Below are 14,349 nucleotides of genomic sequence, written 5' to 3' on the forward strand. Positions count from 1 at the left end.
AGCTTTCCATACATGCCAGGCAAGCAGTCTGCCACTGGGCTACCTCCCCAGTCCAGAAATAGAATATTTTACCAAGTCCCGCCTGCATGAAATATTTTTTTTTAAATGTGTGGGTATATACCTTGTCGTATGCATCGAGTTACATCGAGAAGAGAGAACCAATTATGAACAGAAGGCAGATGGCACCCATTAGGCATTTTTGTCTGGGTTAAGTTTTAGGATGGACATTATTACTTTGATAACGGTAGCACAGCCATGACAACTTTTTAAAAAACAACTCATGGAGCAGAAACACTGGTGCGCAAGCCCCCTCAGGTTAGTATGCTGCCCATGGGGACAGTGAGTGGAGTTTCCACTTGCCCTGTCCTTGCCTGGCCTCTTTCCTGATTTGACACTGGATGTCCACACCAGGGTCCATGACAGATGCCAGCAGTGGCCGCGATGACAAGCCCAAAGCCACATTTGTTCCATTACTTCCAGCTTCTCGTTGCCTTTCCAATCACTGCAGTGAGAGCTCCCTTCTCTTATCTCCCCCTGAGCAAGAGTCAAAAGTTCTTGTGAGTGTGATTATAGGAGGCTGGAAAACTTCCTGATAATACCTAAATTCCTTTCGAAGAGCAGAATCGGGTCAGGAGAGCTATGTGGCTTCAGCACACTGTGTACTGTGCAGTTGGATAATAAACCAGAGGAAAGTTGGCCACGCCAAATGGAAGGGACATTCGAAGGATGTCATTATGGGCCCATCTGGTCTGATAACCTACCTCCCACGACAACTTATCTGCTGCCCTAGAAAGACCACGCGGGGAACTGAGGAAGAGTGTCTGCATGTGGGATCGCCAAAATAGATACAAAGAAATAATGAGGCATAAAAGGAAAATTTGAATAATAAAGAAAAATAAGAATCAGAACTGAAGTTTCTGAGACATATTTATGGCTCTTGTAAACAATTTTGCTTTGGTCGAATGGCTCTTTGGGACACTCCAGTGACATTAGCTAATTCTGACATTAGAGAATTTAAACTTAGTAGTGAGCCTGGCTTATCCTTATTAGCAAAGTTTGCTAAACATTTTGTGCTGCGTGCCCTGTTTTTGTATTTGAAGATGATGCACATGGCATGCTGTCATCTCAATTCCTGCTGTCACTGTGAAACCTATGACAGGTCATTCTCCTACCACCTTCCCCTTTGGTCTTGATGCATACACTCTTCCCCTTTGCTTCCTGTATCTTCCCTGATTCAGCTCCAAAAAGATGTTAGCCATCTCGGTGGTTGGACGGAGATTTTTCTATTTCCCATAGGAAATAGAATTGGATATAAAATTGGAAATAAAATTTAACAACGGATGATAAGCCTTTAATCCATCACTCGTTCTTGCCTGCCAAACAGATCACTTTTATGAACACAAGTCCTCACTTAGGAAACCTAATAATCTAAAAATACATCTTCACTCTTGCCAGAACTTTAAATAAATCCGGGGAGAGGTGTGTGTGTGTGTGTGTGTGTGCTTCTTGCAGGGATGACACATAGAAGCATTTCCACAACAGCCCTCGGATGCTCCTAAGCCTCTGACTCAGATCTTGGGTTTCCCTCCCTCAGGAAACCAGGTGAGTTTCTCCAAATCAGCAGACGCCTTTGCCTTTGAAGAGGACAGCAGCGGCGATGGGCTCTCTCCAGATCAGACTCGAAGCGAAGACCCCCAGAGCTCAGCAGGATCCCCACCAGATGCTAAAGCTACGGAAGCCCCTTTGGCAGGCCCTCTGGGAACAATTCAGGTAAAAATAAAAACCATCTCCATTTCATCATGTCTTCATCGTCTTAAAATCCACTGTGCTTGCTGCTGATTTTGCTTAGACTTCGGAAGTTGTTCATCTTACATATTTGTTAAGATGTCGAGCTCTCTCTCCTCGATCACGTGACACGTTGCTATCTCTTCTCACTCTCTTCAGCCCAGGTATCTGTGTGTCATGACAAAAGCTCCCCCCCCCCCAAAAAAAAAACACTGGAGAGACTCTCTAGAACTATACCCCTATACCCTCTGGATGACTTCTGAGCATCATCTACTTTGTTGAGTAGATAGATACCTTTTATCTCCATTTTTACGGGCACCGTAACTGAGGCTTGAGTGAGGTTAAGTGATTGGCAGACACTCTCCTGGTACCAGAACAAGACTGATTTCAAAGTCTGCAGGCTTCTCTTACAGTCATTATAGGGCTAATGAGAAGGGTGAGAAGAAAGTGCCAACTGTTCACCAAGCAGGGAGGTCCCTGCTGCTTCTATGCGAACAGGTATCTAACCACCAGCCCACCTCAAAGTCAGTCTCCAGTCCTGACCCAAGCACAGTTTTCATGTCTCTCTCTGGATACATCCACAGATCCTCAGAGTAAAGGATGTATTTTGAAAACACTCATTATAAATGTTCATCATTCAAATAGTGAGACAGGAGGGTATAGTGCCCAAAGGGTACCAAGTCACAAATATGTAAGATGAATAACTTCAGAAGTCTAAGGTATATCATGAGGATTACAATTTATAAAATTGTAAAAAAAAATAATAATAATTCCTTATTCATTGTCAATGTGAAAGCCCATTTCCCATGATGAGTATAAATAGCAGCCTGAAGCATACTCTGGACCAGAAACAGCGCTGTGCTCTATACAAAAGTTATCTCATTTGAGATCCCAGTTCCCTCCCACTGGGTGACATCTATGCCAATTCTCACAGAGGAGGAGCTAAGTCTCCCTGAGATGCAGAAATCACGTGGTCTCTAGAATCACCGCCAAGTGCCACCACCCCTTGGAGAATCCACCTCTAGAAGCCACATGCAGGCTTGCAGAGAGTTTTCCTCCGCCCAGCAGGAGGGTGTTCATGGAGCTCCTAAAAGGAGACCTGTGGGGATTCCACACATCCTCATGAAGGAGAAATACTAGTGTGGACACAAGGTGCAGAAGTGCTTCCAGCCCCACATGCCAACTCTAACAATTCTGTTCATAAAGTTTCATAGTATGGAATTTTCCATTTGTGGTATCATCTTTTGCTTTTTTCAGATTTTGAAATTTCATATTACAACTATTCAACCTGTATTTGAAATATTTTTCCCACTGCAAAGTACCATATACAGATATCAATGACAGTATTAATAATCAATATCCAGGGCTCTGTTTACCTAAACCTCACTGGTCACTGGTGACTGTCATTCCATGAGAGCAAATGCAAAGCAGCCAAGAAGCAAATTTGGGCTCGGAGGGGAAAAGGAGGCATAAGAAGCAGATCTGAAATATTTGTGCGTTTCTTGTGTAAGAGTTTATAATCAAAGCATTTTTTTCTTCCCCTGCTGGTCTTTGCAGCCAGACGTCTTTGATAACATCAAACGGTATATCAGACCATTTGTACGTATTATTCTGACAGTAAATTCCTTAGCTTCTGATTTAAGAATGGTTTGAGGAGAAGGCATGTTTTTTTTTTTTTTTTCTGCTTAATGCTAGGAGAGGGGAACAAGACCTGGACAATGCCCGGAAAAATGCAAAAATCATTTTATATCATTTTTCTCGGAAGCCATGTTTGACAGATGAGGACACGGAGACACTGAGAGAAATGAATTTCATGGGCCTAGGATAGGTACCAGGGCTCAGAGAAGAACTGAGAAGCTCTTTTCTGACCCTCCAGCGGGAGATTACCAGCAGCCCCTGCCCCTGTGTGTCAGAGTCACAGCATAGGAATGTGGGAGAGAAAGAGAAGATAATTATTCCTTTTTTGGAATCCTCAGCAGACAGAAATATGCTTCTCGTAAAGGTTTGCATGATTATACACACACACACACACACACACACACACACACACACAGAGATAACACACACATCTGCATGTATAGACACAGAGACACACATTCAAATACACATATATACACATATAATATACAGAGACATACATGTATATATACACTCATATACCTGATCTTTACATGCACATGCCTGTGTTTATACACACACATAAACATGCCCAGACATGTACTTACACTTACTCATACACACAGACACATATAAATGAGCGTGTGCATATACAAGCATATGCTTATATCCCTCATACATATATATACAAAAATTCATGTGTGTACATGTATATGCATCTATGTATATTCTTGACACACACACAAATACAGATGCATACATTCATCCATACACATACATACACACTCAGACACACGTACACATGCTCATAAATGTATGTACATGCACATATAATGTGCAAGCATGCATTCATGCTTGCTTACACACACACACAAACCTGTATGTGCTCACATCCCCCTACACACACACCCCCCCACACACATTTTTCCCTCCAACTGCTAATACCCTCTCTCTCCACTTTGTTGTTCTACGTTCTCCCCCAAATTCCTACACCTACTCTGCTCTCTTCATTTCTTTTTCAACCTCATTATTAAGTCCAACAAGTAGACATTGTCACAGAAAGGCCACTCCCATACCTGTACCTATAGAAAGGCCAGTCCTATACCTGTCTTTTGCGGTAATTATTAAAGATGCCCCTTTTCTCTCTCGAAAGCACCCTCCATCGGGCAACGAACTTGGTGTCATCCTCCCGGAGGGAGTAACCTGACGTTTACTTGAATGAGAACCTGGGATGAAAGCAGCAGTGTGATCTTTCAGGGACTCGACTGTAACCCAACATTGATTCCTATGTCCTAATCATGCTAAAATTTCGATTTCAGGATCTTGCTTCTGGCTCAGAAAATGACAAGAATGATTCCGCCTCACAGTCCAGCAATCAGCCAGACGCTGGGAAGCAGGGTCTTGGCCCCCTCAGCGCCCCCATCCCTGTGCATGCTGCTGTAAAGGTAGGTACGGGGCAGCCCCCACTCCTCTGCCTGAGCCCCAGGTGCCCACAGCCAGCTCTGAGAAGAGCTTTCTAATTCAGATCTGATGACATAAGGAGAATCACATGGCCCCATAGTGGTCCAGTCCACTAGAAATGTCACAAATGGGGAGCTGAGAAACAGGCCACCAGAGCCCATGAACCCAGATATTATTTTCAGCACAGCATAGACTTTCTCTGCAGTGGGGGAATCGGTGCGGTTGCATTTCTTGGGGACCATAGCTCTGCTAATATATGTCTGACTTAAAAGATTTCATGAGCTCACCCTGGAGATAGACTTGGCTGATTAAAACACATGGGGTTTGCAAGTTCCCTAAAACAGGCTTAGGGCAGTTGAATTTTGCATAATGTAAGAGCTATATCATTCAATTCCCTAAGGAAATAAACATAAGGGACAAGGGGTCACATTCACAGTAGTCAAATAGCTGTAGTCATTTGATATATTTTTCGTATTTAATTTTCTCAGGATTATAGCTAATAGTTCACAGAGGGCTCTCTCCTGAGCTGCCTCGTAGTCATTGGTTTTCTTTCTTCTTCTTTTTTTTTTTTTAAATGGTGCTCACGCCTCTGCATGTTAGGCAAGCACTCTATCACTGAGTTACAACCAGTTAGCCCCTTCGTAATATTTTATACCCAATAATTTTTACGTGATTTGGGAGCATGTTTTCTCAGTCCTAGTGCCACCACCTAAGGAATGCTGAAATGACTCTTTGGGGATTGAAAAGAAAAAGTGTGGGAGGTTATAAATTGAGGCACAAGTCAATGATAAAGTAACAGCTTTATGCTCTCACAGGATGGTAGGCATTTTAATTTTCTAGTAAAGCTCTCCCACCAAACCACAATAGCATAAACCCAGTTTACAAGTCACTTAGCTCAGCAGCCTTGACATTATGTGAAAACTGATGAATTCTATGCCTTGCAGAGGAAGAAGAGGGAGATGATTCACATGATTTCTAATGCTATAGATAAAGAGACGTTTTATTAATGTCGCTATCAGCATATTTAAATTTTGCATAATTCAAATTAGCAAAGCCGTCAACCTCACTGTTCCAAGAAATTATGATAGGATCCCAAAAGAAAGACCAGATCTTTCAGTGAAGTATGGTATTAATACTGATATCCAGCTGGTTCAGGAGGGCAAGTTACTTATATATGAGTCATCATCCCTTCCAGTTGATCCATACCTATGCATCCCAGTTGTTAAAGATTGATCCCTGTTAGGTTAAAATTTGAAAACAGGTGTTCAAACAAAAACTTGTACATGAATATTAATATTAGGCACCATTTACAACAGTAACACGTTGGAACCAACCCAAATTTCCATCAGTTGATGACTGAATACATAAAATATGGTCTATCCATAAGACTGTCTATTACACACTCTTGAAAAGGAAAAATATAATGATACCTGTTGAAAAATGAATGATCCTTGGAAAATATTATGCCAGTACAGGAAGAAGCCATTTATATGATTCCACTTACATTAAATACTCAGAATAATCAGATCTCTCAAGGTCTAAGCACATTCATGGTTGTTGGGGAATAAGTGAAGAAGGAATGAGGGATGACTGTTTTATGGGTAATGGAACTAGATAGATGTGATGGTTGCATAATATTCTGAATGTACTAATGTGGTTATGATGGTGGTGTGTTTGTTTCTTTTATATTGAAAATTAAAAAAGGTTCTCCTTCCCCAAGCAGCCACAGGTGGCTCCCTCAAGGCCGGTGGTGTAGGAAGGAGACTGGGGGTTGGATTTCAGTCTGCCTCACCCCCTTGGCAGGAAATACCCCGATGTGACCATCCTCACGCAACCTCGAAATGCCACATGAGGAGTGCAGACAGGGCACCTCACTGCAAGTTAGGAAAGGCTTCCTAAGTGATCCAGGGCTTGAGCCAGCCTGAAAGGAGAAGCCAGAGTGTCAGATGGCAAGGCTGTTTCAGATGGCAGAAAATTGCAAGAAAAGAAAGCCTGTCCAGTGTTAGAGAAGAGAGACTTAGGCAGCTTGGTGAAATTTCCCTTGGCAGATTACTGAGTTTCGGCTTCACCTTGCAGAGCAAGATCAGCACATTTCGAGCTTCTGGGGTGGTATGTTATTTGGCAAAGCCCAGGTGTGTGTGTGTATGTGTGTGTGTGTGTGTGTGTGTGTGTTTGAATCGGTACAGTTTTAGAACATCATGCACTTTCTACACAAAGCCACACCGCTACCTCTCATGTATACACTAATTCGGTTCACACATCTATGCCTGGGTCTTTAAGCACTGAAGTGGATCCACTTCTGATCCATTTTTAGAAAGATGAATGTGTTCTCCTTCTGTGTCGCTGTAAAGAGAAAAACAAACAGATACAACTTTAAAATCCACAAAGCTCAAAAAAAGAGAATGAAACTATGCATTTCCATAAGTTCAGTCATCTTTGCCCCCACGCTATTCAGAAAAAAAAATGATCATTTCAATATCTTCTGGAATGTTCACAGTCCCCATGCTTAGACAACGCAGAGGAAGAAAAAATCAAAAAAACAAAAACAAACTAAAAAATTCTCCTTGACCTCCTAACTTAGCTTCAAGACCCAGGGCTGCTACTCCCATCCTCCCAAGTCATCTCTGGGAGATGATGGGACTGGCAGCTGATTTGGAGCAAGACAGGGCAGAACTGATTGCAGGAACCCCTGTAGAAACTCTCCAGCACAGCAGACTGATTAATTCATTGGAACACTAATAGATTAATGAGCATGAAGAAATAAGCCACCATGCACACAAAAATACTTGCACTTGTTATTCATTAGTCTCGGGGAAGAACACTCTTTGAGAAAACAAAAGAGCCTTTGGTGGTAGGATGAGCTGAGTCAGAGAAAAGCAAATTGTAGGCCCCTTGGATAAGGTCACATTCAGATGTGTATTTTGTGGTTGAAATGGGGAGGCTGCCAAGTCCAAATATACCTGCCAGCTATTCAGGAGCCCCCTCTTCTGGACACTGATGGTACCACACTTTTTCTCCAGTTTTTCTCCACATCTTTAAAAATCTTTGGTCATGATATCCTTGTTCTCCATTTCCACCTCCTATAGTAAAGTCAGGAAGTGAAAATTTATTTATTTCCTAATATATGAGGCCTTTTGATTTTAGAAGCAGGTTATGAATAGAATTAATTACCCTGTTCATTGAGCATCTCTTATCATTTCAACATTATCGGTTATAGTCTTTATAATGATCACTGAGATAGAAGATAGGAGAATACGTTCCCCAACTTGCAGGTAATGGAACTGAGATGGAGTCAACTTAAGTATTGGTACCATGTTCAAAAATTTCGCTGCCAAGGCTGCACCCTAATCTTCCTTTACTGTGTCCAAGTCAGGTTCTACAATGGGTCACTTCTGGGAAGGGTTCCAGTGGGTGGCTCACCTTTCCCATCATAAATAAAAAGTCATTATTTCAGAGGTGCCATTTCCTGATTATATATCAGCATTTGAGTGGGGTGAGGGTGGAGGATAAACGGGCAGTTCTGTTTTACTCTGGGCTCAGAGCAGCAGAGAACCACATACTGGATTTACAAAAGCCACCTTAACTTCCTCTAAGTTTATGTCATTAATAAGTCAATTTATTACCTGCTTGATGAAAGGCAATTGTGTGCATACAGATGAAAGGACTGCCTTAGGAGTAAGCCCAGCATCAGAATGTCAGGTTATCTGTTGATTTTAGGACAGGAAGAATGTACTCGTTGAAACTCAGCCTGACCTCCTACCCTACTCCAGGGAGGGAAAAATTCCTGAAGCCAATTCTAAGGTTTAAGTTTCCCAGTCTTAAGGAGTGATACTTCAGGAGGTTGTGTTTGCAGCAGATTGGTTCCTCCAAACCATTGATGTTGTAGGGATTCTTTGTGCATTGTGCATGTGCTATGCTGTATTTCCAGGATTTGATAATATCCATTAGGTTAAAGCCCCCTCACAACCAAGTCATTCTTTTTCGTCACCTAAAGCACATGCCATTTCCTCATACCCTTTACAGTCCAAGTCCTTGGGTGACAATAAGAATCGCCACAAAAAGCCCAAGGACCCCAAGCCCAAGGTGAAGAAGCTTAAATATCACCAGTACATTCCCCCTGACCAGAAGGCAGAGAAGTCCCCACCGCCCATGGACTCAGCCTATGCTCGGCTGCTCCAGCAACAACAGCTGTTCCTGCAGCTCCAGATTCTCAGCCAGCAGCAGCAGCAGCAGCAGCAACAACAACAACAACAACACAGATTCAACTACCCTGGGATGCACCAAGCGCAACTCAAGTAAGTCAGGCAAGCCGGGAATGGAGGCTGGGGACAGAGGTAGGGAATGGCTTCTCTCTGTCTGAGGCACATGGGGCCAGCCCACATGTCCTTGTCTCTGGTATGTTTGAATATTCATCCAGATATATATGTTTTTTTTTCTAATAAGAATCTGTTTTTTTCTGATACATTTGAAATATGACTGTATTTAGACACCATACACAACTTTCAGGATCGTATGGCTGGGATAAAACAAGCAAATCAATGTTCTTTGGAGAAAAAGGAAGCTATGGGCATTTCCAAAGTAAATTGTGAAAGAGCTAAGAATGTAGTGTTGGCATCGCTCGGAATTCCAATGCCCTTCTACTTTCACTCTGGGAAACAACAGAGCTGAATCGCTCAGTGAGAGTCTCAAAGATTGACTCCTGAGCCCACTGGCTTTGTGATCACATGACTAGGTCACTTATGAAGTTGGAATGTGTGTTCTCTCCCCTGTTTCTGGTCACTCTCAGGTCACACTGGCAATTCTACGAAATGCTGCATGCTCCGGACTCCCCAGAAGAGAGCATCAACTACGTCATGGATAGACATGCCCTCTTCCACATGCTGCAGTCTCCACCCCTCCCTCCTGTCTCTCCCAAATCAAGCTTGAGGGTCTTTTGCCACTTGCCATCTAGCCCGTGCTGCTATTTCTCTTCCGCTGGTTGATTACATTACCTGATCCGTGCGACCTATTACTGTGTGATCCAAATACACGTTACCCATATATATTTGATTGTATTTTAAGTGCTTCTTTGTTTCCTTTTTAGAGAACCCAACGAACAGATGGTCCGAAATCCAAACTCCTCTTCAGCACCACTGAGCAATACCCCTCTGTCTCCCGTCAAAAACAGTTTTTCTGGACAAACTGGTGTCTCTTCTTTCAAGCCAGGCCCACTCCCACCTAACCTGGACGATCTAAAGGTATAAGATTGGACACAATTTCCTTCTGTTTCTCTCTTCCTTACTTCTTTTCTTCCCCCCCCCTTCCTTTCTTTCCATTGGTTTATTTGACAAACACAGCAATATATCATTCATTATCATCTTTGCCAGCAGATTTCTGGGGTAAGAGAATATAAAGTGGAAAGTACATGGAAGAGGCTCCAGGGAATGACAGGATGTCCACCCAGGTGGTCAGACACCCCACAAAGCACAGAGCTCTAGGCCCCCAGCTCAGCTTTCCAGGCTGCACAACCTGAGCTGGTCTTCCCATGTTTCAGCATCTTAGATTCCTCATTTGCATAAATGAGTTATTATAAATGGACTCATATATATGATAGAGTTTAGCCCAGTGTCATTGTGGGATTTATATGAAGCATTCAGAATGCTCTAAACTGTGGCCAATTCCATGATGAACTTTTAAAAAAAAAAAATCTCTGATGAAATGAGAAAAATAAGAACCAAGTAAGCATCTAGGTACCTACTACATATCTGAGCAATATTCATCCAAAGTATATATTTTCTCACAAGGTTTTGAAATTGGAAAACGATGCTAGTAGTGGACAGAAGTTGAGGGTTGTGGGTGGGGTTGTACAAGTGCCTTTTTATTAAATGAGGATACCATGAAATAAGAACCTTGGTCCTTATTGAGTAAGATGGAATGTTGGTAACCTGATGTCAGTAATATAATTGAAAACAATGTCCTGTTCAATGAAATTCTCAAATCTGGGGACTTCTGCTCTGAAGCCACACCTTGTTAAATAACACATGCATGAGAAATTTACTTCCCATCACAGGCTACATGGATCTGGGTTCATTAAAGGGTCAGTGAACTTCAAGTTGAATCCGGTGCATTTCAAAGCAATCCTTAGGGTTGGCATATTCATCCATCTGTCCATCATCCATCACAGCAGAACTGAAAAAGATGAATAGATGAATATAAATGGGGTTTTGCATTCCCTTTCTTAAAAACTGGAGAGTGAGAGGAACTGAGAGTGAGAACAAGAGCCAAGGGGGTGGGCCTGGGAAGACTTAAAACTGGGGAAATGTTTGATGGACATTAGGAAACAATTGTTCATTATTCAAGGTGTGCTAATGCTAGTTTTTATTTTTTAAAAAAACTGCTTATCTTTTCAAGATAGTTACCAAATATTTACAAATGGAATTAAATGATTTGCTTCAAAAATCATCTAGGGCAGGTAGGGAAAGAAATAGATTAGGATATAAGAGAAATAAGACTGGGAAGAAGTTGGCTGATAATTGCTGATGTTGGTTGGAAAGTACATGAGGTTCATTATACTTGTCTATCAATTTCTGTGTATGTTTGAATTTTTCCATAATAAATGGTTTAAAAAGTGATCAATGATTAAAACTCCAGGGAATGTAGCAAACAGGTGGGTGCAGATCTTCTTCCGAAACAAGCCCACCGAGCATAATAATCTGAAACTTAAGGTAAATTGAACTCAGCAAGTGTTCATTTTATTTTAGAATACGAGCTGCATTATTTAATAATGTTGCTTAAATTATTCAGTGCCAGAACAGATTCTAAAAATAAACGTAGAACTCATTAATTTTAAGTAATTCGAAATTAAAACAATAATGTGTTACCGTCTTACATTTTTTTTTAAACCAGCAAATCTAAAGGGGAAAAAAGTAGATAAGACATTACCAGCAAGACATGGGGAAATAGAATATTCATTGCTAGCGTAAGTAGATTCCATCTTTTTTGGGTAACTTTTAACTGATTATACAACAACATACATTCACAGTGAAATATGATAGTATATAGAAAAGTAAATACTCTTTTAGTAGACAAGACTCTCAGAAAGCACAACAGATTATATTTCCCTCTAGATTTATGATGCCTGTGAACATATTTTGTTTTACAATAACTATTTTTAAATAATTATGTGTACATAAATTTCTGACATACTTTCTTTTTTTAACACATCATGAACATTTTTCGTAAGTTTTAGTAGTCAATAAAAGTTTTATTTTTAATAGCTACATATCATTTCACCACCTTGTTAACATTCCACTATAGGACATTTAACTAACTGCCAAAAGTTTTGTTATTCAAAAAATGATTTCAATGGCCTATGTACATATATCTATTAATTGCTTTATTTCTCCAGGCTAACTATAGAGAACTGAAATTCTGGAATGAAAAATGTATTAATATTTTTAAAAGTTCTTGAGGCATATTACCAAATTTCTGTCCTGAACATTTGTTCCAGTTTATTCCCAGAAGCAGCATGTTAAAGCGGCACTACTCAAACATTAATGTATACATGAATCACCCAGGCACTTGATAAAATGCAAATTCTGATTCAGTAGGTCTAGGGAGGGGCTAGAGATTCTGTATTTCTAACTAGATCCCACATATTACTTGCACTGATGATCAGGATCATGTTTTATTTTATTTTAATATTTATTTTTAATATTTATTTTTTAGATGTAGTTGGACACAATACCTTTATTTATTTTTTTGTGGTGCTGTGAGGATCAAACCTAGGGCCTCACTTGTGCTAGGCAAGGGTTCTACAGCTGAGCCACAACCCCAACCCAAGGACCATGTTTTAAATAGAAAGATAATAAAGATCTTTTTTTCTTTTTAACATTTTTATTTTCGCTACTACCTCACTAACACAAAGGGTTATTACTCATTTCTTTGTCAATTTGATGAATTCCAACGTAGGTACATATTTATTTTACTTTCATTTTTTGCGTTATTAATGATGATACACATACATTATTGGTCATTATCTAAATTTTATTTGTGTTTATGAAGAACTGGATCACTTCTCCTATCTATTTTTATATTGGGTATCAGCCTTTTTTTCTTTTTTATTGGTAAGCACAGTTAATACATTGGAGTTTCTAAAAGCACTTTATTATTTTGCTGCAATCATTTTTTTTTCTAAGATTGCTACTTGGATCCACATTCATTTTGTTTATGGTTCTTGTGACTTATAGAAGTTTTAAATTTTGGTTGTCAATATTCTTATGATTTATTCCTCTAAATTTATGCCCAAAATATCTTTCTCTACAAAAATCTCAAAAGAATATTTCTCTATATATTCTTTTTTGCAAAATTATTGAAACTTACCTACTTAATGCATTTCCTTTTTTAATCACAAAAGCAATATGCTTATGTGGAGTATTTAGAAATTACAGATAAGGAATCCCATTGTTGACATTTTAGTATATATTTATCTAGATATTTTCACATGCAAACAGGTTTAAATATATATGCACATTATTTATATATTTTATATATATTTATATTTATATATATTTAAAAATATAATCAATTCAAACTTTCTTTCACTTAATAATATACCATAAGTAAATATTCAGCATCCAAGGGCAACACTTTATAGCATCAACCTTTTTATTGCAGGAGGCACCAGAGATTGAACCCAGAGGTGCTTTACCACTGAGCTATATCCTTTTTTATTTTTTTTATTACTTTTTATTTTTTATTTTGAGACAAGTTCTCACTATGTTGCTTAAGGGACCTCTAAGTTGCTGAAGCTGGGCTTGTGATCCTCCTGCCTCAGCTTTCTGAGCTCTTGGGATTACAGATGTGCCCAGGTATAGCATCAAATCTTAATGGCTTTGAAGTACTCCATCATTTGCATGCACCATCACTTATTCAAAGTTCCCATATTTGTGTATATTTTATAGTTTCCAATTTATGAACATTATAAAAAATGCAGGGATCAACTAGTTACTTATGAATGAATATTACAATGATAGTAAGCCACCACCATTTTGTACCATTATGCACTAATTAAAAAAATATATGGAAAAGGCTGGGCATGGTGATGCATGCCTGTATTCCTAGGGGCTTGGGAGGCTGAGACAGGAGGATCTCAACTTCAAAGCCAGCCTCAGCAACTTATTGAGGCCCTAAGCAACTCAGTGAGACCCTATCTCTAAATAAAATACAAAAAGGTGGGGGGGGGCTTGCAATGTGGCTCTGTGGTTGAGTGCCCCTGGTTAAATCCCTAGTACACACACACACACACACACACACACACATATGGAAAAAAATATTAACCTAACATTGCATAAGTCTTTACTAGGAACTATTCCAAGAGCTTAACAAAATTCAAGCCATTTGCCCCTCACAGAAATATATAAGGCAAGTATTACCATTTCCATGTCATGAATGAGGCACAGAGGATTGCAGAGCTAGGGTAAGGGTAAGGGTTTGGATTGATTCATT

At 40.1% G+C, this 14,349-nt stretch overlaps 1 protein-coding gene across 2 annotated transcripts in view; it reads left to right on the forward strand.

The window, feature by feature from the left end:
• Myocd (myocardin) overlaps positions 1–14,349 on the forward strand; it is a 98,879-nt gene that overhangs the window by 69,124 nt on the left and 15,406 nt on the right. For both annotated transcript variants that reach the window (XM_078042905.1, XM_078042906.1), the window contains 4 exons: positions 1,595–1,770; positions 4,722–4,847; positions 8,887–9,158; positions 9,947–10,100. In XM_078042905.1, coding sequence (XP_077899031.1) covers positions 1,595–1,770; positions 4,722–4,847; positions 8,887–9,158; positions 9,947–10,100 — 728 coding nt within the window. The remainder of the gene's footprint in view (positions 1–1,594; positions 1,771–4,721; positions 4,848–8,886; positions 9,159–9,946; positions 10,101–14,349) is intronic.

This window comes from Ictidomys tridecemlineatus, chromosome 3, assembly GCF_052094955.1.
Source record: "Ictidomys tridecemlineatus isolate mIctTri1 chromosome 3, mIctTri1.hap1, whole genome shotgun sequence".
Lineage (NCBI taxonomy): Eukaryota > Metazoa > Chordata > Mammalia > Rodentia > Sciuridae > Ictidomys > Ictidomys tridecemlineatus.